General features: G+C 52.8%; 1 protein-coding gene across 3 annotated transcripts in view; it reads left to right on the forward strand.

The window, feature by feature from the left end:
- Positions 1–3,950: 3,950 nt before the first annotated feature.
- The window catches only part of KCNAB1 (potassium voltage-gated channel subfamily A regulatory beta subunit 1), a 75,967-nt gene continuing 59,253 nt past the window's right edge, over positions 3,951–20,664 (forward strand). For 2 of the 3 annotated variants that reach the window (XM_075506767.1, XM_075506770.1), the window contains exon 1: positions 3,951–4,222. In XM_075506767.1, coding sequence (XP_075362882.1) covers positions 3,951–4,222 — 272 coding nt within the window. Of the gene's footprint in view, positions 4,223–7,538; positions 7,781–20,664 lie in introns of those variants that run through there. The other variant, XM_075506768.1, reaches the window with a different exon arrangement.

Here is a 20,664-nt window from a genome sequence, read left to right on the forward strand (position 1 = left end):
AAGCTAGGTGGCTTTTAAGATCGTTTTGAAAGACGATGAGTTTTAAATGAGTTTTAGTAGAATTGCTGGAGAACTACTGGCTCAGAATTCGTGTCCTGCGTTCCTTTAATTTGGAATGAGGCAAAATAAATTTATTGTGAAGAAGATCAGGACAGACTTTCCTTGCGTAACGTCGTGAGGCGCTTGTTGACCAGCACGCAGGCTTAACTGAAATGCACATCCTGGTAGAAAACTGCTTAAGAGATTTTTAAAAAAACTTTTAAAATGCAGACTGTGTGAAGTGTACGACTTCATCATGGGGCCCTAATGCTCTTCTGAGCAGAAAACATCTACTGGAGGTTTTTAGAAACGCTTCTCTTATTTACATCTGAAAAATAGGGGGTTTGACGAAAACGGTGTCTGAGCCAGAGGAAAATGGCTCATTAAATGAATGTTTTTGGAAAATGGAATATTAAACCCGTGTCCTGATCCCGGAGGTGGTGAGGCTGGTGTTACGGGAAAGCTCTGCTTTAAAACGGGCGACAGGAGCAGTGTTGTTTGGGGTTTCTTTAAAGGCTGTTCTGTACCTCCGCACTTCTTGTTGTTGTTGCTGTAACCTCCCTGCGCTCCAGACAGCTCGGGATTGTGCCTTTAATACAGATAAGTGCAGGGCATTACGCTCGGCAGCGGAGGGATTAACCCACCCGCGCGGGCTGGGCACGGAGGGACTGGGGGGGGCCGTGCCGTGGCTGGGGGCCAGCTCAGCCCCGGGGCCACTGGCCGGGACCTGCCGTGCCGGGGTGGGCGCGGGGGCCCCGACCGGCAGGCGGGAGGTGGTTTCCATATCGTGTGCCCAACTCTAGGGACAGCATATCTAGGGACAGCATATCTAGGGACAGCATATCTAGGGACAGCAGCTGGGATGAAAATCACATTTTATAAAGCGTGTTAAGAAGAGCTATAGAAATTTTCAAAGCCTGGAGTGCGAGTGTTAATAAGAAGTTATAACGCGTAATAAGTCGCTAGTGCAGAGCTCGCAAACGTGTTTGTATACGTTTACACGGTGTACGAATACGTTAGAAATACATAATTATAATCAGAACAGCTTATTACTGGGACCGATGATTGCCTAGAAAAGGCAGTCTAAAAGGAAGGAGCGTCCCCAGCCCTACGCAGGGTCAGTTTGAAGCTTCCCTCGCCGGGGCACTGCGCCCCGGCCCCGTGCCCCACGGCCGCCCCGTGGGCGTGGGGCGAGGCACCCGCGGCGCTGCCTGCTCCCCTCTTCCCCTGCGGGAAGGGAGCTCACGCAGGACTGGGTAGCGCTTCACCGCCGGCCCTCGTCTGGGGAAGAAAACAGGGAACGACTAGCCTTGGCCCAGCAACGTTCCCGGCGGGAGCTGGTCCGTTAGTGCCCAGCGGAGGGGATGCCTGGAGCTGCGGAGGGCTGGGCGAGGGGCTGGCGGGGCAGAGGGCTCATCCCCGCGGGAGACGCCGCGGCCGCCCCGGGGAGCCGGGCTGGACGTCCGGGCCGCTCCGGCACGCCGTGGTCACCCGTGCTCGGCGAGCTGCCGAGGAAGCCGAGGATTTCAATAGAGCCGCAGAAATGTGGTATCAATATTTAAAGCCAGCTGGCTAGCTTCGCTTTCAGGAAAGCAATCTTTCTGCATTTTTTATACGGTGAGCCAGGGTCTCCTTACCTGCCAGAATATATAATCATCCAAGAGACAATATCCGATAGCGTTACCTGCCTAAGCGGGACATCACGGGAACATCTCCCCTCACAATAGCCTGCTGTATGACCAACAATGCCCGTTTAGAGAGGAACAAATTGTCAGCATCTGCTTTTAATTTAGTTTACTTTTAAGGTGACTGATACCTGTTCAGGTCTTTGGGAGCAAGAGTGTCTCTGTGGTTAAGGAAATGATAAACGCAGAAGGCTGAGCAAGCACAATGTGCCTTTTATGCAACTGCTTAAGAATTTTATTTTGCTTTTGTTAGCCAACTTCCAAGTGAAAGAACTTGAAGAATCTTGTAAGGCTTGAACTTATGTATCTGTAAAATAAGTATGTATTACTTCAGCTGCTCCGGGTTGATTTAAAGGCTTCTGGAGTTGCTGGAAACCTTTTCCTTTTTGGGAAGTGCTAGAAAGCTTAATAACAAATGAGGTAACATTTTAGAACAGGCACAGAAGGAGAATTTGTTAACAGCTCAAATTTTGAGTCATTTTCCTAGAGTTTTGCAAAATTTCCAGAGAATGTTTTAGTGCCGTCTCTGCTAAATAGGTCGGATAACCCCAGTTTCTGTGGCAGGTAAATTTTATAGGACTTCTTCCAAAAGGGAATGGAACCGCTTTCTTAAAAAGCGCCTAAAAAGGGCTTTTTTTTACTGCGGGCGCACCCTGAAAGGCGGCGAGCTGGCCGAGTGCTGGTGCTGCCAGCAGGACGATGCCCACGCCGCGCTGCTCGGGGGGAGCACGGCCAGCAGCCCCCACCCAGGACCCTGCCCGGCTCAGGGGTCCCCGGCTCCCGGAGGCCGGGGGGACCCGGCGGAGGCTGCCCGGGTGGCCGGAGGCTGGGGGGACCCAGGTCCAGGAGGGGTGGCGAGAGCCGGGCCGGTCCCGGTCCCGGCTGGCGAGAGGGGACCCAAGAGTGGTCTGGAAGTGCCTGGAGGGGGGAGAGGAAGGCGGTGGGCCCAAACTCTCCTGGGGAGCGGCAGGTGGTAAGGCAGGGGACGCCGGCCACAGCTTTGGGTCCCGGGAGCTTGGGGATGGACGCTGGGAAGAGCTTTTTCAGCAGAGGGTGGTGCAGCGTGGGAAGAGGCTGCCCGGGGGCTGGGGGAGTCTCCAGCCTTGGGGGTCTGCAAGAGTCGGGTGGGAAAGCTCATCTCGGGCTGGTGACGGACCTGCCTGAGGGGAGACCGGGCTGGAGACCTCCAGAGGTCCCTTTTCCCTGATCCGGTGAAGCTCTTCGTCCAGCCCCCGGGTCCCTCTGCAACTGCTCGCCAGTTGCCTTTCCCCGTGAGACGCGCGCGTCCTCCGCGATTACGCTTCTTCTCAACGCCATGGCTTTAAAATCCTGCTTGTCCTTAGAGAGCTTTTTTCCTCTTTGCCTGCCTCTCTCTCCAAACAAGGATATGTTTGTGCTCCTAAAGTGGCTGCTGTGATTACTGCGGTAATCTCCGTATCAGCTTTTACATTTCAAACCAGAGAGGAAAATTAATTCTAGCGTCCGCTCCTTTCGTACGTTTTCCCGAAACACCGTTTGCTCAGCAAACAAATTAATCAGGAAAAGTCATAACTTTGTTCTCCTCTTGCGAGTGATCAAATCCCCAAATTTCTACAAATCCCTTGGAGAGTGGAAGTTCCTGCCGGGCAGGGCGACCCGAGGAGCTGGAGCACTGCAGGTGGGAGGAGGAGGAGGAGGAGGAGGAGGGACGGAGCGGCCGGCTCAGCTCTAACGCAGCCGGGTCGGGGAAGACGCTGATGCTCCGAGGCCGCGTCCGGCAGGAACCGCGCTGCAATTTGCCCGGGCGAGCCCACGTGGCTGCGGGTTCGCCGTCGAGGGGAGCACATGCGTGACTTCCCCTACGCTGGCTGGAGCCCTCCGACGTTTACAGCTTTAGTGAGCTGGACCTCTTTTTCCGCTACGATCCATCTAAGTACCTTGTTTTGGACAAGTCCAGTTTAGGTGTGCCGCTTTGCACGTGTTTATATGTTGTTTTTTAAGCGCTGTCCTCCTTATTCACTGCAAAACGAAGCCTGCCGGCAAGCGGGAAGCTGCTACAGATGTTTCCATGAGAAGGTTGCAGCTCTTCTTTCTGGTTAAGCTCCGCAGACACGTATCTAATTACAGCTTTGTGGCCGGCGTGAGGTTATAGAGGGAGGAAGGCGTGTGCTGAAAATCACTTTACATGATTTGAGGGCAGCGACTCGGCGCCGGGGGTGCCGTCTTCGCACCGAGGCGGGACGCAAAATGCTGGCGGCACGCACGGGAACCGTGGGGAATAAAAACGCCGAGGAAGCCCTGAAGCTGAGGAAGCAGTCGGTGCTTTCCCTGGGGAGCAGGGAGAGAGCCCTGAAGAGCTCCTCGGAGAGCGGGAAGGAGGGCCGAGGCCGGGCCGGCCAGCCGCAGCAGCGTGCCCGGCGGCTGGCTCTGCTGCGGGAGCTGGAGATGAACTGGTACCTGCGGGTCTGCGAGCTCTCCCACGAGTTCACCATCGCCTACACCACCGGCATGCCCCACAGGTACGCACCCCCCTTGCTGGTCAGGCAGTAGCGATTTGCACCCCAGTAATAATAATAATAATAATAATAATAATAATAATAATAATAATAACAACAACAACAACAACAACAACAACAACAACAACAACAACAACAATAACAGAAAGCTTTTTGGCTTTACGAGTCTGACTTTTCTGATTATTCGGGTTTTTTTTCCCTGCACTGTGATGGATGCGTGTTACAGCGCTGAAAACTCTGCAGACTTGTTTCTTAGTTTCCGTAACTTCTTCGGCACAAACCGCCTGTGGTTATTCAGCCCTATTTCTCACCAGCTCTTTTGTCCAAGTGGCGGTAATTTCGTTGGAATTTAGTTGCAAAGTTGCTGCTGCTGTGCAGGGACCGTGCAGGTGAGAGGAGAAAATGGCAGGAAAGCCTTTGCTGGGTGCTGCTGGCCCGGGGTCCCCGGGTCCCCATCTCCCCTTCCCTCCCCGGGCCGGGGCAGCGGCGGCGGCGAACGAGCCGCTCGGGAGGTGAAACCCGCAGCTGCCGAATTTCTAATTCCATCGATCTTAAATGTCGCAGCCTCCAGAATCTGATCTTACGCCTTTAAAAAAAAAAACGTAAGGGGATCTTGGTATTAGTGGAAATTAGACGTGCGACTCTAATCTCCTGCGCCGAGTAAGACCCTCGATGAAATAGGAACCTAGATAGGAATTGCCCGGCGTCGCTGTCTCGGCCCCGCCGTCCCCGAACAGCGGCGTCGAGGGGACGGGGCGGCCGCGCTCGCTCGGGGCGGTTTCGGGGGCTGGCAGAGGGAGGACGTGGGGTTCGTTCACCTCAAGGGACAGGGCTGCTGCCAAAGCGGGTTGCAGCGTTTTGCCCAGCGATGCACAACTGCGCCCGTAACAGCGGGGATTTCAGCCGAGAAGTCGGGTGAGCTCTTCCCTAATCCCGGACAGGAGGGGGACGCCTGAAGTGCCTGGCACAAACCGAGATCTTGCAGACGCACAGGGATTAGAAATTAATAAAAATATCGTTCGAATAAAAATTAGGAAGAGGATAACTGAAAGGAAAACAAGGTCACAGAATCGCACAGGTTGGAAAAGACCTTTAAGATCATCGAGTCCAACCGTAAACCTAACACTGCCAAGCCCACCACTACACCACGTCCATAGATAAAACCATGAGAGATGGAGCAAGTAGTTATTAAGTGCAGAAATGTCCAACAAGCACAATGAAGGGAATACGAGTGGGTCTGTAGCCTAAGACAGCAGTTTCTTGGGCACAGTGCTTACCGGGCACACCGGCCTCTGGTCAGGCACCCGTGGTCTTAAACGGGGCTACAAAAGCAAAGCGCTGGGGAATAACTTCTGGGAGAACGAAGTTTCTAATGATGCTGACGTATACGAGGCCCTAAAACTCCAAACCAGTGAAACTGTTATGTCTAAAAAATGCAGAAGAGCTTGCAGAAGTATTTCTTTGCCACTGGCTCACCTCGCATTATAGACGAGGAGCGAGCTGGATCTGACAGGAGGTTAAAAAAAGGGGATTTCTTTTAGGAGCCAGGGATGAGAGCGAATAAAGGGAGAAGTCAGGAGTTCCAGCCGGACGAGCCGTGCTCGGCCGAAGCTGCAGACCTGTCCACGCCTGCTGCAGGGCGGCTGCCGGGGAGGTCACAGCTCCAGCCTTCGGTGGTACGCTGCTGCGGGGAATACGGTTCCCACGGGGCAGGCACGGCTGCAGGCACAGGGCACGTTTCCCTCCGCTGAGGGCACTTGTGTGGCAAATAGGAGAGCTTGAAAGCACCGCCTGCACCCCGCCATTGATGGTTCGACTTGGGCAGCGCCGTGAGAAGGGGATCCCCCACCGCCCCAACCGGGGACATCGGGGACACCGGGCTCCATTAGTGCCCTCAGGGCCCTGACACAACAGTTGCAGAGAAGGAATAACCGGGTAATCCAAATGTCCGTGCCAAACCCCACTCTGTGACATTGAATTATAATCTTTTAAAATATGTTCTGGGTTTGGGATCAGTCTTTGTTTATCTGCTTTGAAAGATTTAAGGATTAGTTGAGTTCATGATACATCCATCACTCGATTATTTAACTTATTTTTCCGATGCATTTGGGATTGAAATGACAGTCAGAAAATGGGTTGAGTTTTAAAATAAAGAGCCTCAGAAATCTGCCTCCATGGTGTCTATTGTGGATTGTCGTGATTTGTTTGCTGGGAGCTGGTGTTGGCCAGAAAAGGTTACTGTGGTCCTCCTGGATGTTGTCGTGGCTGGAGGGTGCTGGACGTCCTCGTGCGCTGGCTTTGGTGACGCCGCGCAACCCGTGCTGTTTCTCCCATCACCCCTCAGTGATGAGGACCCTGAGAACCAAAGATTTTTTGTTTGCTACTTAGCGCTGGTGAGGTAACCGTTTGTGGCTTTGGTAGGTTTATTTTTAGGCACCGTGCTCAGACGTGTACCTGTGTCCTCGCCTGCTGCCCTGTGCCGAGAGGCACCCGGTTCTGCGGAGCTGGAGGTTTTGTAGGCATCTCGGGGGCTTTGCCGGCTCCCCTCCCGCAGCCCCTCTCCATCCACGGACGGGCTCCTGCGGGGCCACGCAGCCTCCCGAAAGCTGGTGCTCCTTCCCTGCCCCAGCTCTGATGCCTGTAGCTCATTCCTTTCTCAAGTATTTCCCTTGTCTGTTCGTTTTTAGGTTATTTTTTTCTTCTTGGCGTTTGACGTCTCCGTAGCCTTTGTTTTCTAATTAATTGTCGAAGGCCCGGGATGCTGCAGATACCGGGGAAGCTTAGACAGGGTAACCTGAGCTGTGAGAGTTTACAATGGACTGTGAGAAAACAAAATGCCTTAATGACTTGCATAAGAGATGCTTGCAGCGTTCATCGGTCCAGGCCAAGGCCTGAAATAAACCCTGTGAGAATATTTCTTTTATGTTTATTGGCCTTGGATTGAATCCCAAACAAATATTTCTCCTTATCTAAATATAAGACCTGGGAAACGGGGTCGGAGCTCTATTCCCACTGGCAGTCCTTACCCCTTGGAGTACTTGACCATTATAGGTTTCAGCAGATGAACAGGGTTGCTGACCTTGGCCAGAATCCATCCTGGGCGTCGATTAAAACGAGCCAGTTGCAATGATATAAAGAATGGCTGGGAGAAAAACGTTGCTCCACGGTCCTGTGCAACACAGTCCTGGCCACCCAGCCCAGCTCGCGGCGGGAGCGCGATGGCGCCGGGCTCGCCGCTCAGCAGGCCGTAGGGCGCGAGTTCCTCGGGACCCCACGCTCCAGCACCCAGGGTCTCTCCTCGCAGCTCCACGCCTGGACCATGCATTTGTACAAGCCCGCCTGTGCGGATATCCCACCCCACAAGCCCGGCCTGCAGAAGCCGAGCGAGCCGCTCCTGAAAGGTAAAAAGCAAAGTGCGGTTCCCAGAGCCTGCCCTCCCGCCACGGGCTGGCCGGGGAAGCTGAGCCGAGCCGCTGAGCTGAAGCAGCTGGAGCAGTTCCTGCACCTGCATGGGCTGTCGCTGCAAGAGAGCGTCCGAGCCGAGACGGGAATGAAGTACAGGTACTTCTGCCTGTCCCCTGCTGGGTACCTGGTGGCTGCTGTTGGGTGGCAAACGGCTAACGCCATGGGAAACTTGCCTGAGCAACCTGTGCCCGCCTTGCGGCAGGCTCAGGAAACCTGAGGACGTTGTCTGCTTCAGTAGCTTTTCTTCTCTACGTTTTCTGAGCACCAGAAGAATTAGCACGACTCTGAGCAAAGCTAAACGCGTGCGACCTATGCTCTTAACACTTTGAATTTGATCTTTCTCTTCTAACATTAGTTGTTTGTGTCCGTCTGCTGAACTGCCTCTTTCCAATTTGGGTAAAAGTATTTACTCTTTCTGATGTTTTAATGAAAACTCATTTATTTATGTGCATTAAAAGGGTAACGGCTGAACGGCAAAACAGCAAACGCGGAGAATAGAGGTGTTGTGAGTGGCTGGCGCTTCGATGTAATGTCTGTCCCCGCTCTGCCCTAAAACTGGAGCAAACGGACCGAAAGCCCGAGAACGAGAGTCTGGCTGGGTTCAGGCTGTGAAATACATGTCTTCTGTGTTAGAAAGAGCGCGCGAGGGAGAGGACCGCAGCCACGCAGGGAGCTGGGACAGCCTGGGGAAAGAGGGTGTAGGCTGGGGACGATGGGTGAAGAAGACATCGGTGCGCTTAGTCTACCGGTTGTCATTTTGTTTTGTTTCAAAAGAGGTTAATTTTAAAAGGATGACATGCCATATGGAAAGTAGATACATTCTCTGTGCTTCTAATAAAAGAAACTTTTCTTCAAAACATTTGCTTTCCCAAGAGATTGACTTTTGCCCATGGCCGGTCTGAGCTTAAAATTGAAATAAGACAACAGGGTTACTATTTTTATGGGAACAGCGCAGTTGTGTCACGGCTTTAGCTGCTGGCCGGGGAAATTTGTTGTTTGGAGGCACCGTCCAGGGAGGACCAAGCGTGTAAAAGAAGTGCTTTGGAGCCAGCATCAGAAGAAACGGCAAAGGGCTTCGTACCGCTGCTCTGCCGGCGCCGGCTGGGAATCCCTGGAGCAAGTTGGGGTTCCGCAGCCTTGAAAGCCCATGTAAATAAGTAGAGAACTGAGCCCACAGTGTCTGAGTGATGAAAAGGGAAAACGTCCACAGGCAACTGAAGGGCATCCCAGGGGTGCCGTGCTCCGAGCGGAGCCATGATGGGAGTAATCCCCGGCGTCAGCCCGGGTTAGCGGGAGCGATGCCGTCCCCGAGCGAGATACTCTGATTAACTGGGTTTGCGGATCTGGAAGCTTGCCTCCCTTCTAATGAGAAATTCTTTTGCTCCCCTTCTGATGATCCTAATCCCACGTGGCAGTTGTGTTTGAAACGGTTGGTGTTAGTATGCACACAAAAATTCCCATTTATCTTATTTCTCTGCTCGTTCTGCGCTTTCTGTGGTGTTGGTCCTCTCCAGACGTAGTTTAACACTTCCTGCGCCCTCGCTGAGAGTAATGGCGTAGTCACCCAGTGTTCCCATAAAGCAGTTGTGGTCTGGTGTCTGAAGTTTCCTCCACAGGAGATGATCCTGCAGACCCCCCCGATGTACAGACACCTCCCTGACGCTGAATCTGGCTGCTACCGACTCAAAAATGCATTGCTCAAAACTCGACGGCAATGTTCACCTCTACGTGCCGCTGCACAGAAAACGTGCCCAGCCTGGAGGAGAAAACCTGCAAAGAGGCTGGGGAGAAAACCTCTGTAGGGATGGATACCCAGTCCCCGGTGCACTGGAGACTGAGTTTTGAAGTCCCAGAAAAATGTAATTAATGAGATATTCTGGGATTGTCTTGTGCTCCGGAGGCAGTTGGTGTTGGCCTTGAGGCTTTACCCCGTGCCAAGGGCCGTGATTGCACGCTCAGCTCTAGCACGGGCCCTCTGCAAATCGCTTCGTACACCTCTCTGTTTCTCGGCTTATGAAACGGAGTGGTCTTCGTTCATCGGAGCTTTTAGTCATGGCAAAATAAAGCATATGCCTAATTTCTGTTGAAGCTGATGGATTCAAGCGTATGCTTAATTTTAAGCATGCGCATTTTTCATGGCGGACAGAAACAGCTATAGAATATTGCGTTTCACACATACCCGGGAGAAGGAAGACTTCTGCAGGAGAGAGGGCTGTGCAGGGGGCTCTGCTGCGGGGCCGGAGGGATTTTCCAGCAGTCGGCACTGGCTGCTTTCTGTAGATTTTGGCTCTTCTAGTTTTATTGTGAGCTTGAATGTTTTCTTTTGCAGCATGGCTTGCTTTGCCTTCCAGACATTTCTTCAGCTATCCATAGGTCTAGTCTGAAGGCAGCCCCACAAAAAACTCCTTTTTTATTAAGAGCTATTTAATCATGTGTGGAAAGTAGTGAATTCTTAACAAGAAACGCTTACTAAATACACATAAGCTGGTTTATTTATAGGATGATTAGTTCTTTTTCCTTTCATTGCTTTAGCAAATACAGCTTAGTTCAGCCTATTACTGAATAACTGGAAGTGCAGCAGTGCATGAGCTTAGTTTGGTTCTGACGCCAAGAGTATTTCTGTATTTCTCTCAGACGAAACGCCTTTTACAAAGCCAATTTGGTGTCGTCTTACCCAACGGGGTGTTCGTTGCACGGCTTCCTCCCATAGGCACTTTGCTGGGGTTTGAGCTCTTAAAGACCGAACTATGTGAGCTGGGTCTGTCCTCACGGCTGGGAAGCTGAGGCTGTGAAACTTCTCCATGTTCTGCTCACGCATGGCTAACATGGCCTCTCTGCGCTTGGGCAGCTGCAGTTTGAGAGCCCGAAGGTGAAATGTTATACGTCTGCGTCTGCAAAAGCACGCAGGCAACTTTTTGCAAAACACGCTGTTGGCAAATGTTATAGGTGGAAAGTATTTATGGAGGTCATGGACTCCCGAGGTGCTGCTGGATTAGCCCACGCAGCGGCCTTCTGAGCTGGGGGTAGAGTTTTCTATCCATAGTTTATCTATTTTATATTTAGTCGAGGTTTTGCTCAGGGAGGGTGAATTCTTCCCACAGCACACGAGCCCTTGGCAAACTTGCTTCATTTTGAGCGACCTCCCCTGCGGCTGTCCTTCAGCAGTTCCTGCATCCCGAGAAAGCGCTGGGATGCTCTACCCACTTTACGTTGCTTTTGTCGATGAAGCTAATGAAAAACTTGACATTTGGGATTGTCATGCTGAAGCTCTTGTACGAAGCCTGGCCAGCAGGTAGCCCTTTGCAGGACGGGCTGCTTTTTCTTTTCTTTTCTGATTGCAACGGGAAACGTCACCGTCGCAGAGCGAGCGCTCAGCCGGTGCAGCAGGGAGCTGGGCACGGTGACCGTGGGGAGGAGAGGGCACCTGCAAATGGTCAGAGGCAAACTGATGGTGAAACCCGCTGTCCTGGTTTCGGCCGGGGTAGAGTTAATTTTCTCCCTAGTAGCTGGTACAGTGCTGTGTTTTGGATTTAGCATGAGAGTAATGTTGATACCACACGGATGGTTTAGTTGTTGCTGAGCTGTGCTTACACTGGGCAAGGGCTTTTCAGCTTCCCGTGCCCTGCCGGGCACACAAGGAGCTGGGAAGGGGCACAGCCAAAAGAGTTGATCCAAACTGGCCCAAGGGCTATTCCAAACCATGTGGCCTCGCACTCAGTATAGAAACTGGGGGGAGTTGGCCGGGGCAGCGATGGCTGCTGGGGGCCGGGCCGGGCATCGGTCGGCGGGTGGTGAGCGGTTGCATCACTTGGTTTTTCCTGGGTTTTGTTCCTCTCTCTCTCTCTTGTTGCTTTCCTTCTCATTACAATTTATTATTATTATTATTTTTGCCCCAATTATTAAACTGATCTTATCTCAACCCACGAGTTTTCTTACTTTCGCTCTTCCCATTCTCTCCCCCATCCCACCGGGGGGAGCGAGCGAGCGGCTGGGGGGGCTTCATTGCCGCTGCCGAGCGGCTGCGTGGGGCTTCGTTGCCGACTGGGGCCAAGCCACCGCACCCACCCGCACTCAGCTTTCTCTTTTCCCCCAAATTACTTGCAGTCTCGTTTGATGCGTGAGGAGGAGGAGGAGGAGGTGGCGCGTGCTGGTGCACGGCAGGCAGAGGTGCTGGTAATAAAAATATTGCCGTGACCAAATAGCTGATACCTCTTAATTCTGAAAAATGAGAATACTTGCTGTGGCTAAATACAGCAAGAGGAAATACCAGAGAGCTCAGAATAGATGTCGTTTTTCATTTGCGTTGTTATTTACTTTCTGAGTATTACTAGAGATCAAACAGGCTAAACTTACTAGAAAGGCTCTCCAGTTTGGTACCCTCACTGAGGCACTTTCGGCACTTGGGTACAGGTTCAAATCCTGAAGTAGCGATAGCTTTTGCTGAGTACCAGGGTTTTGTGGTGGCTCCTGAAGGCACTGACCAGCATGGGCAAACAGATGAAATACTCCTGCAGAAGAACGATTGCTGAAAAGTCCCCCCCATCCCTGAGTTATGTCCACTTGCGGTAGACTCAAAGGCAAACGCTGTGTCGGAAAATTTAATATGCTTAATAGTAAAATACTGGGGTTTTTATAAACCTCTGGGAGCTGACATTTCAAATCCTGCAGTCAGTGCTGGCCATCCCATTTCAAACGGATACAGTAAGCTGGGCTACAGAAAGCAGAGGGCTCCGAGGGATGGGATTGTCCCCGCACCGGGCGATTAAACAGGCTTTTAGCTTAGGAAAAAGATGATTGACGGGGATTACAGCAGATGTGTTTAAAATCAGGAGCAGCCTGCAGCAAGCCACTCTGTCTCCCGTAACGCAGGAACCGGGGGGAACGCGAGTGCCGTTTCTGGACCACAGGTTTAAACCACAGGAAACACCTTCCCTGCATCTGGTAACGAAACTGGGGCACCCGCTGTCGTGGGGTGTTTTGGATGCTGAAAGTATGAGCGTGTTCAAATGTTTTTAGGTATGAGGCAAGGCCACCAGAGGCTATTAAATACAAAGGGGTGGGTTTAACCTCCGGCACAGCGAAGTCTTCAATGGCAGATGGCAGAAAGCCAAGGGGATCTATCGGGAGCGGCATTACTGTATTTTTGTGCAGTTCCTTATCATGGTTTCTCAGCACCCGCTCCTGGGGCATCGTCTGGGCTGCGTGGCTGATCGGCAGGGACGCTTTGCTCTGCGCCGGCGCGGCTGTGCAGCAGGAGACGGGTGAACGCGCAGGGGCCGAGCAGGCAGATCGCGCTCTTCGGCCCTCGTCCCTTCTGGGGTCGTGTTTATACCCCCACAGGGCTACTACAGAGAGGGGCGTTTGGGAATGATCACTTTGCCATAGCTGCTTTTCCAGGCTCCCTTGGTCAGGCTCGTTTCATGCATCGAAGCTTTAAAATATCTAATCTTTAGATGGCAAAATATACGAGAGCGCTCGATGTGGTCCTATAATCCTGCGCTGTAATCCCGTCCTAATCTGCTCCGTTCAGAGCACGCTTGCATTATATTTATTGGGATATAGCTTACAGCGTTAATGTTTTCCCTATTTCCTGTGCAGATTGATCTATAGAGCTGCATCCTGCTGTGTCCATTTTTAATAGCCAGCGTAATTTAGAAGTGTTTCGGGTTTTTTTCTTTAGTCTGTTCAAACTGTAGTGCCTGCCAGCCCGTGCAGTGGTGATGGCAGACCTTCCCGTGCCTGTCCCTTTTCCAAATGATTTCAGTTTCCACTTGCTCCGTGGTTTTGGTGTTATTTTGCAGGGTTCTTGCCCATACCATGCACTAATGGGGGAGGATGGGATGAAAGCAGGGGACGTGTGCGGGTTCGGATGCGAGCAGCGTGTCCGCGCGTGTGTGCGCTGTTTGTAGCGTGCTATTTCCTCCTTGAAGGAAGAAATCCCATTTTACTCCTTCAAAGGATGCCACACACGCCTGTGCGCAGCGTGAGCCCCATCTCCCCGGCTGGCTTTCAGCAGGAGGAGCTCTTCAGCTGCTCGTACGATGCCGGCTCCTGCTCCTGCTGCTTTCTGCCTTGCTGCCATCGCCAGCGATAGACACGCGTGTGCGCGCCTGCACACACGTGTACGCACGCACACGTGCACGCACGCTTCCTTTGGCAGTATAAAGTCCTCAACAAAGCCACGTAAAAGCTCAGATCACCCTGCCGGTACGTCCAAGGTTATTCACGCCTTTCCGTAGCAAGCTCCCCGTGCCGTAGGTGGAAGACAAAGCAAATTTTGTCCTCCCGGTTCACCACCGCAGCAGTGAGCCCCAGCTAACCCTTAGCTGCGTGCAGAGCAGCAGCTCCGGCCGGTGCCCAGCAGGAGTTTGCACGCTTGCTGCTGCTTTTCGCGCACCTTCTGCTCCTGTCAAACTTCAGCTCGAAAGCCTGCGCCGCCAGATGCTGAATAAATCACCAGCTCCGTGGGCAGGGTGCTGCCTGCTGAGCTTGCTCTCCGCTCCCTGCCGCGGCACCGGCGGTGCAGAGCATGTCCAGCACCTCTCCAGGGGGCTGACCGGAAAGTTTGGGATATCTGTCGGTATATTTATATACAGGTTTGAAGCCTGCAGTCTGTGTGCGTGCCCTGGGATGAAACTCAGTCCACGTGGTCTTGGTTAAAACAGGTTTTATCTGGGAGTCTTTGGGCTGACTTTGGGATCTGCTGAGATTGGGACCTCGCCGTACATCACGCTGACACAAGCTGCTGAACGGTGGATCGCTGGGGGGCTGAGTTTAGGAAAACACCAGCTAAACCTCCTCTAGCAGCTGTCAGGCTGCTGGTTTGTTTCAAGGCTCCATCCTTTAGGAAATGATCGTAAAACCGGGCTCTGGCAAGGCTTGGAAGAGGTTAGCTTCAGTGCCCGGCTGAGAGCAGGTCTCTGTATCACTGACCGCGGTGTGTGCTCCGGCGATGCTGACTCTGCGCTTCTCATCGCAGATGGCCACGGTTCAGGTGGAATAAAAATGGATTTCAGTCTTCAATACGCAGGCAATACTGATGCAATCGCAATTCTTTTGCTCTGCTTAATTGAAGTAAATAACCACAGGTGACGGCAGCTGCTCTTCCGACAGCCCCCCCTCCCTGCGGGTTCTCCTCCTGCCCCCCGCCCTCCCTCCCACTGCAGCTCTCCCAGCAGGAGCAGAAAATGCCCCTTTTCAGCCCCGGCAGCCCAGGTCTATGGCCCAGTCAGTGCTTAGAGAATTCCCTTGATTTTTTTCTCTTGGTCATTAACCCTAGTTTGTACGCTAATGGTTATTAATAGTGAATCTTCATTGCATTCGGAATCTGCAGGACTTGCAAGCTAGGGCAATGTAAAGAGGAAACTTTCCTGGAAATGCGATACTTTGTCCAGTCCAGCAGATGCCAAAGACAAAACATTCAGGATAAAAAGTGCCCTTCTGGGGATATCGGGAAGAATTTGGCAGAGTCAAAGAGTAAGTGTCTGAGAGGAGGCAAAGCTGCAACGTGATTCCAATCGAGCTTAATTTTAACAGAGAGCTGTCGGGCACAGGGAGCCCTCGTCCTCAGGCTGCCGTTTTCTCCTCTTCCTCAGAACTACTCCAGCATCAGGAAATAGTTGCCAGGTCAGGGAAGCGGGTGGAGGTTTAGGTTACGGTTGACGCCAGCCCTGCAGGAGGGGACGTCGGCTCCCGGGGCTCCGCTGCGGGGCTGCCCCACGGCACGGCTCCAGCCTGAGGCTGCTTCCCAGGACCGACTGCAGTAAATAACATGGGAGTGACAAATCTAACACGGGGCAGAGCTGGAGCGTGTGCCCCGCAGCGGGGCCGGGCTGGGGGATCTGCTGGGGGCTCCGCTCTAGGTACTTCCAGATATACCGTCCAGGGCTGTCTGCTGTTAAATACTAGGCGTGACTACAGTATTTCAGGGTGCTCCTTCAGTCGATGACTCTCCCGTCCCCTGGGCAGCCTGTCATGCTGGTGCACGTACGAATGGGTCACGTGTGCCCTGGGAGCACCGGCATCACCCCTGCACGCTCAGCAAGTGATGGAGCTCAGCAGGGCGATTCTTTGCGCTGGACTTTGTGTCGTGGTTTAGCCCCAGCCGGCAGCTCAGCCCCCCCAGCCGCTCGCTCCCTCCCCCCGGTGGGATGGGGGAGAGAAGGGGAAGGGTAAAAGTGAGAAAACTCCTGGGCTGAGATAAAGACAGTTTAATAGGGAAAGCAAAAGCCGCGCACGCAAGCAAAGCAAAGAAGGAATTCCTTCACCCCTTCCCGTGGGCAGGCAGGCGTTCAGCCATCTCCAGGAAAGCAGGGCTCCAGCACGCGTAACGGGGACTTGGGAAGACAAACGCCATCGCTCCCAACGTCCCCCCTTCCTTCTCCTTCCCCAGCTTTATGTGCTGAGCATGACGCCATGTGGTGTGGAATGTCCCTTTGGGCAGTGGGGTCAGCTGTCCCGGCCGTGTCCCCTCCCAGCTTCTTCTGCCCCTGGCAGTGCATGGAAAAGTCCTTGCCCGGTGCAGCAACAACTAAAACCTCCCTGTGTTACCAACACTGTTTTCAGCACAAATCCAAACCACAGCCCCATACCAGCCACTATAAAGAGAATTAACTCTATCCCAGCTGAAACCAGGACACTTTGAATCGGAAGTTGCTTTTTTTACACTTTCAGCAAGTCAAAGTGATCGGCTGAAATGCATTTTTATTCTTCCCTGGTTTTCCCCGTGCTGAGGTGACCACCCTTCCGTTTCTGCCTCTCCCCATCAGGCGGAGGTGCGCGGGGGACTGCAGGCAGCCCGGCTCCCCCAGCTTGGCCGTCTGAGCTGCCGCGGAAGACAGCCGTTCCCATGGCTAGACTGCCTGCTGCAGACCTGCCGCCGCCTGATAAGCCTTTTTGTTTGTTTTCAGTGTGCCTTTTCATAGTTGCTTGGCTTCATCCCTGTGCCAGAAAGACTCCAGAAGACGACACAGCGTTTCCGTAATTCCAGTAGCACGGTTGCTATTTTTTCCCGGGGTGTTTGTGAAGTACATGGGGTTCCTGAGTGTGTCCAAATAGGCACGGTGAGGCTGCGGCGGGAGCTGCTTATCCCGGCTGTCCAGCCGCAGGTGGGGTGAGCAGATCCCCCCGCCAGCCCTCGGTTGCCCGTCCCAGCTGGGGTGATGAAATGCTCATTTTTCACTGCAGAAAAAGACACCCCACAGATTGCACGACTAATTATTCTTTTCCCCTGAGGACCTAATGAGCGGTTATGCATTTGGCAATAGGTAACGATCCTCTTGCAAATCTTTTTGTTAATTAAATGGGCACCATTCCAGTATGAAAGTGGTTGTTCGATACCGTTTGGGATGCGCTCAGAGATCAGGGACTACTGGCCTGGCCAGCACTGGCCCTGCGAAGTACAGCAGATCCTTGGCTCAGAAGTGCTTGGCAGTGCTTGGAGACCACCTGGAGACTTGACAGCGCCTTGCATTTAATTTAGTAAAATTACATTACGCTGCCCTGAGGTACATCGTGCTCCTGCCTCAGGTGCAAAAATAAAAGTTAAAAAGCCTTTGCAGAGGGCTCTGGAAGTGAAAAGAGCACTATTTTTCCCCTTAGTCCAAAGGGAGCGGAGGGAAAATGAGGGAGCTGAACAGTTCCCGCAGTCCCTGGCTTTTTCCCAGCAGCAGCGCGCTCTGCCCGCCCCGCCGGGCAAACACAGAAGGGTCCCAAAGCCTGCCCCAGCCAGCCCCCCCGGTGGGAGAAGCCGCCCTGTTCCGGTGCAAAGCAGATTCCAGAAGTCCCGAAATGATAATTTTTTAACTAGCGATGCAGGCTGGTAACTAAGTCGCGGAGGAAGTGCTGACGCAAGGGGTTTTGCTGTATCACATGCCCTGAAGAGGAGCCTGGCGGTGTGAAAAGGCAACGATAAAATTAATTGGACTGAAGATCAATTCTTAGTAATGTGCTGCATTTCAGCAGATGACATGGTTCTGGGTGATGTGATAATTCTCCTCAATGACTAATTCCAACAGATGCTTCTCATTATTTTGGGAGCGCTGGTCAATGCGAAGAGTTTTCTTTCCCACGCAGGGAGGGAGATCTTGTGCCAGTTTTGCTGGATGTAGCTGATGGGATTCTTATCCCGTGCCGCTCACTTTAATAATTAGAAATGTTGTTGCAGCCGAAAGAGAGAACGTCAGGAGAAGAATTAACATTCTTTTTTAAAAAATACTATTTGGGAAGGTGCTATTTTAATAGTGCTTATTATTCGGTATTGGTTTACGTAAGGTAATCGCCGATGGAGACGCTGAGCTTTCATTTAGTTTGCTCACAAAAGTGCAGGTCCCCACGCCGGCCGGAGAAGGATGCAGCTCCAGAGAAAGCCAGGGGTTCCCAGGTCAGCGGGCCGTTTGCTGACGGGGCATCTGTTGGAAGAAAGTCTTGCAGACAACTCAGTCTCCGGTAGCTCGCCTTTATTCCGACCCTCTGCCAGCTCATCCCAAAGAGTCAGGAGTTATTGCGGGATAATTAGTCACCCATCTGCTATAGCGCATCCCGGAAAAGGGCAGAATGGAGTTGTGTATTATTCAGCATCCAAGACCCAGACCTTAGCAACATTTTTCTTCATATAAGTTAATTTAGAGCTTTACGCTGTTACAAGTAACGCTCGGGTGATATTTGGCGTGTATGGATAACAGAATAATATACATAATCGCCTCAAATCTCCTATTCGATAAGCACAGACAAGTTGGAAGAACACAGCTGGGCTGAGCGTTATTTGGAATAAATTTAACGGGCAGGTTAACCTGGGAAAAATGGGCATTTTCTGTATGTGTGGGCTAGAATACGAGTATGGCAAAATGGGAAACCACTTGTTTGCCACGAGCTGGCAGCCCTCAGTGCGTTTCTCTAACTCTTCACTTTCCTTTAACTATTCTCTATTTTTATGGTAGAAAAGCTGGTTGCGGTTGGTTGCAAAGGCGTAGTAGTTGTTGAACACCTCCTGCGGGAGGCTGGCTCGTGGCCGGCAGCCGCGGGCCGTGCCCGGGCAGGCGTTAGGGCCAGCGTGGCTTCCTCCGGTGCCCCCGGCCGGGCTCTGCCCCGCCGCGCAGGACACGGGAGGACGTGCGGGGCCCGATGCCGCTTCCCTCGAAAAACCCTGAGGTACGACACAAGCGAGAAAAGCGTCGAGCAGCCTGCGGCCACGCGCCGTCCGGTGTCCCTCAGCCTGGCACGACAACCCCGGGCGCCCGGGGACATCGGTGGGCTCCCCGGGACCGCGCCACTGCTGCTGGGGATGCTCCTTCGCGCCGGGCCCGGGATGCAGAGCTCGGTAACCGGGGTGCCCGCAGCGGGGGCTGCAGCCGTGCCTGGGGGGAAAACAACCAAGAAAAGCTCTAGTACTGTGCAACGGAGCTTTGTGCAGCTCTGAGTGTTTTAATCATGTTTAATCGTGTTCGATGTGTTACAATTCATTAAAATAGCGGTCGTTTCTGGAGCCCATCTTGTAAGCCACTGGCTTTCAGTCATCTGAGAAATGAAACGGATCACATGGAAAAATTAAATTACCTGGTTTGGAGTGGGGGTAGTGCAGCTGAGAGGGCGATAGGCAATATCGTGGGGGACGTTTTCCGTCTGCGGGGATAAGCGACTGATTAATTGAATTGCGTGCCCAGTAGGTTACATCCTCTTTGTAAGACACAGAAAGCTTTGGGTCTCAGTTTCAGTATCGATTCTTTCACGTTATATTAAGTGACAATTTATTTAGTATTACGTAGAGCTGGATAACTATGGCAAAGCTCTTGGGTAGCAGGCGGCTCCCTCGGTGCCCAGGGGCTGTACCGGGGGGTGCTGTCGCTCTCGGTGGGTGCTCCTGGTGCAGCCGATGAGCACCCGCAGGGCTGGCAAGCGGGCGCCGTGGGCACCCGGGGGGATTGAACATTAGCTGGGAATTTGTTCCCGAGTTCCTCGTACAGATTGCATACATCATGTAGAAACGCATGCGAAAAAAAAGAAAAGGAGGGCTCTGAAACCGGGTGGGTTTAGGAAGTTGGAACAGGTGAATTTTCTCCTTTGGTGCTGCTTATTTTTAAAGGCCCATTTCTGCAGGGCGACCCGGCGCAGCCTCGGCGAGGCCGTAGCCCAGGGCTTCTGCGCCGGGGGCTCAGGTCCCGCGCGGGCAGAGCGGCAAACCTCGGCAGCGCTGCCCGCGGGGAAGCCGGCTCACACATTTGTTACCCTGCTGGCGTCTGGCTCAATTCTACTTAGAACTAAGCAAAGCTAGTGTGTTTTTCATGCCAGTTTTGATTCGTTTATCGTTTCATCACATCCTGAAGAATCTGTAACGTGACCGTGGGGATGACCCTGCAGAAGAGCAGGGCCGCGTTTACAGCTTTGCACAGCTTTGCCTTCCTGGGGCTGGGGCGACGCTGCCGTATGGATACCCTGGCCTGAACGCGTTGCACGCGTTAGCAGGGCCAGCAGCCTGGCTCCCTTTGCCGGCATCACTCCGTGCTCTTACGCTCCCGGTTTCGGTCCCTTCTGGGAGGATGGAGCCCTCAGAGCCCGGCCGGCGGGCGCAGGGCTGGAGCTGGTAGCAGATCTCGTGTGCTACCAAAGGCAGCCCGGGCTGGGTGCTGCAGCCAGCCTGGCTGAAAACCTGCCAGAAAGACGCGTTTTTAACTAAAAAACATTTAATGGGAATTTTGATCAGTCTTCCTCAAGTCCAATTACAAATGCAAATTAAGTTTTTCATGTGGAACCAGTTAAGATATGACGACCGTTTGCTAGATAAGTGCAGTGCTTTTGTTCTGCAGCTCATTTCCTTGCCAAGCTTCCAGCGCTGTTGTCAAAAATAAACGTTCCTCGTGGGTTTAGATACGCCCTGAAAGAGCTACAAATCGCTGTGGGGTATTTAAAAGAGCTACAAATCGCTTTGGTATTTAAAAGCCGTTGGGCTGAGGTGCTCAGGGACGTGGTGTAGTGGTGGGCTTGGC

Source organism: Mycteria americana, chromosome 7 (genome assembly GCF_035582795.1).
Source record: "Mycteria americana isolate JAX WOST 10 ecotype Jacksonville Zoo and Gardens chromosome 7, USCA_MyAme_1.0, whole genome shotgun sequence".
Classification (NCBI taxonomy): Eukaryota; Metazoa; Chordata; class Aves; order Ciconiiformes; family Ciconiidae; genus Mycteria; species Mycteria americana.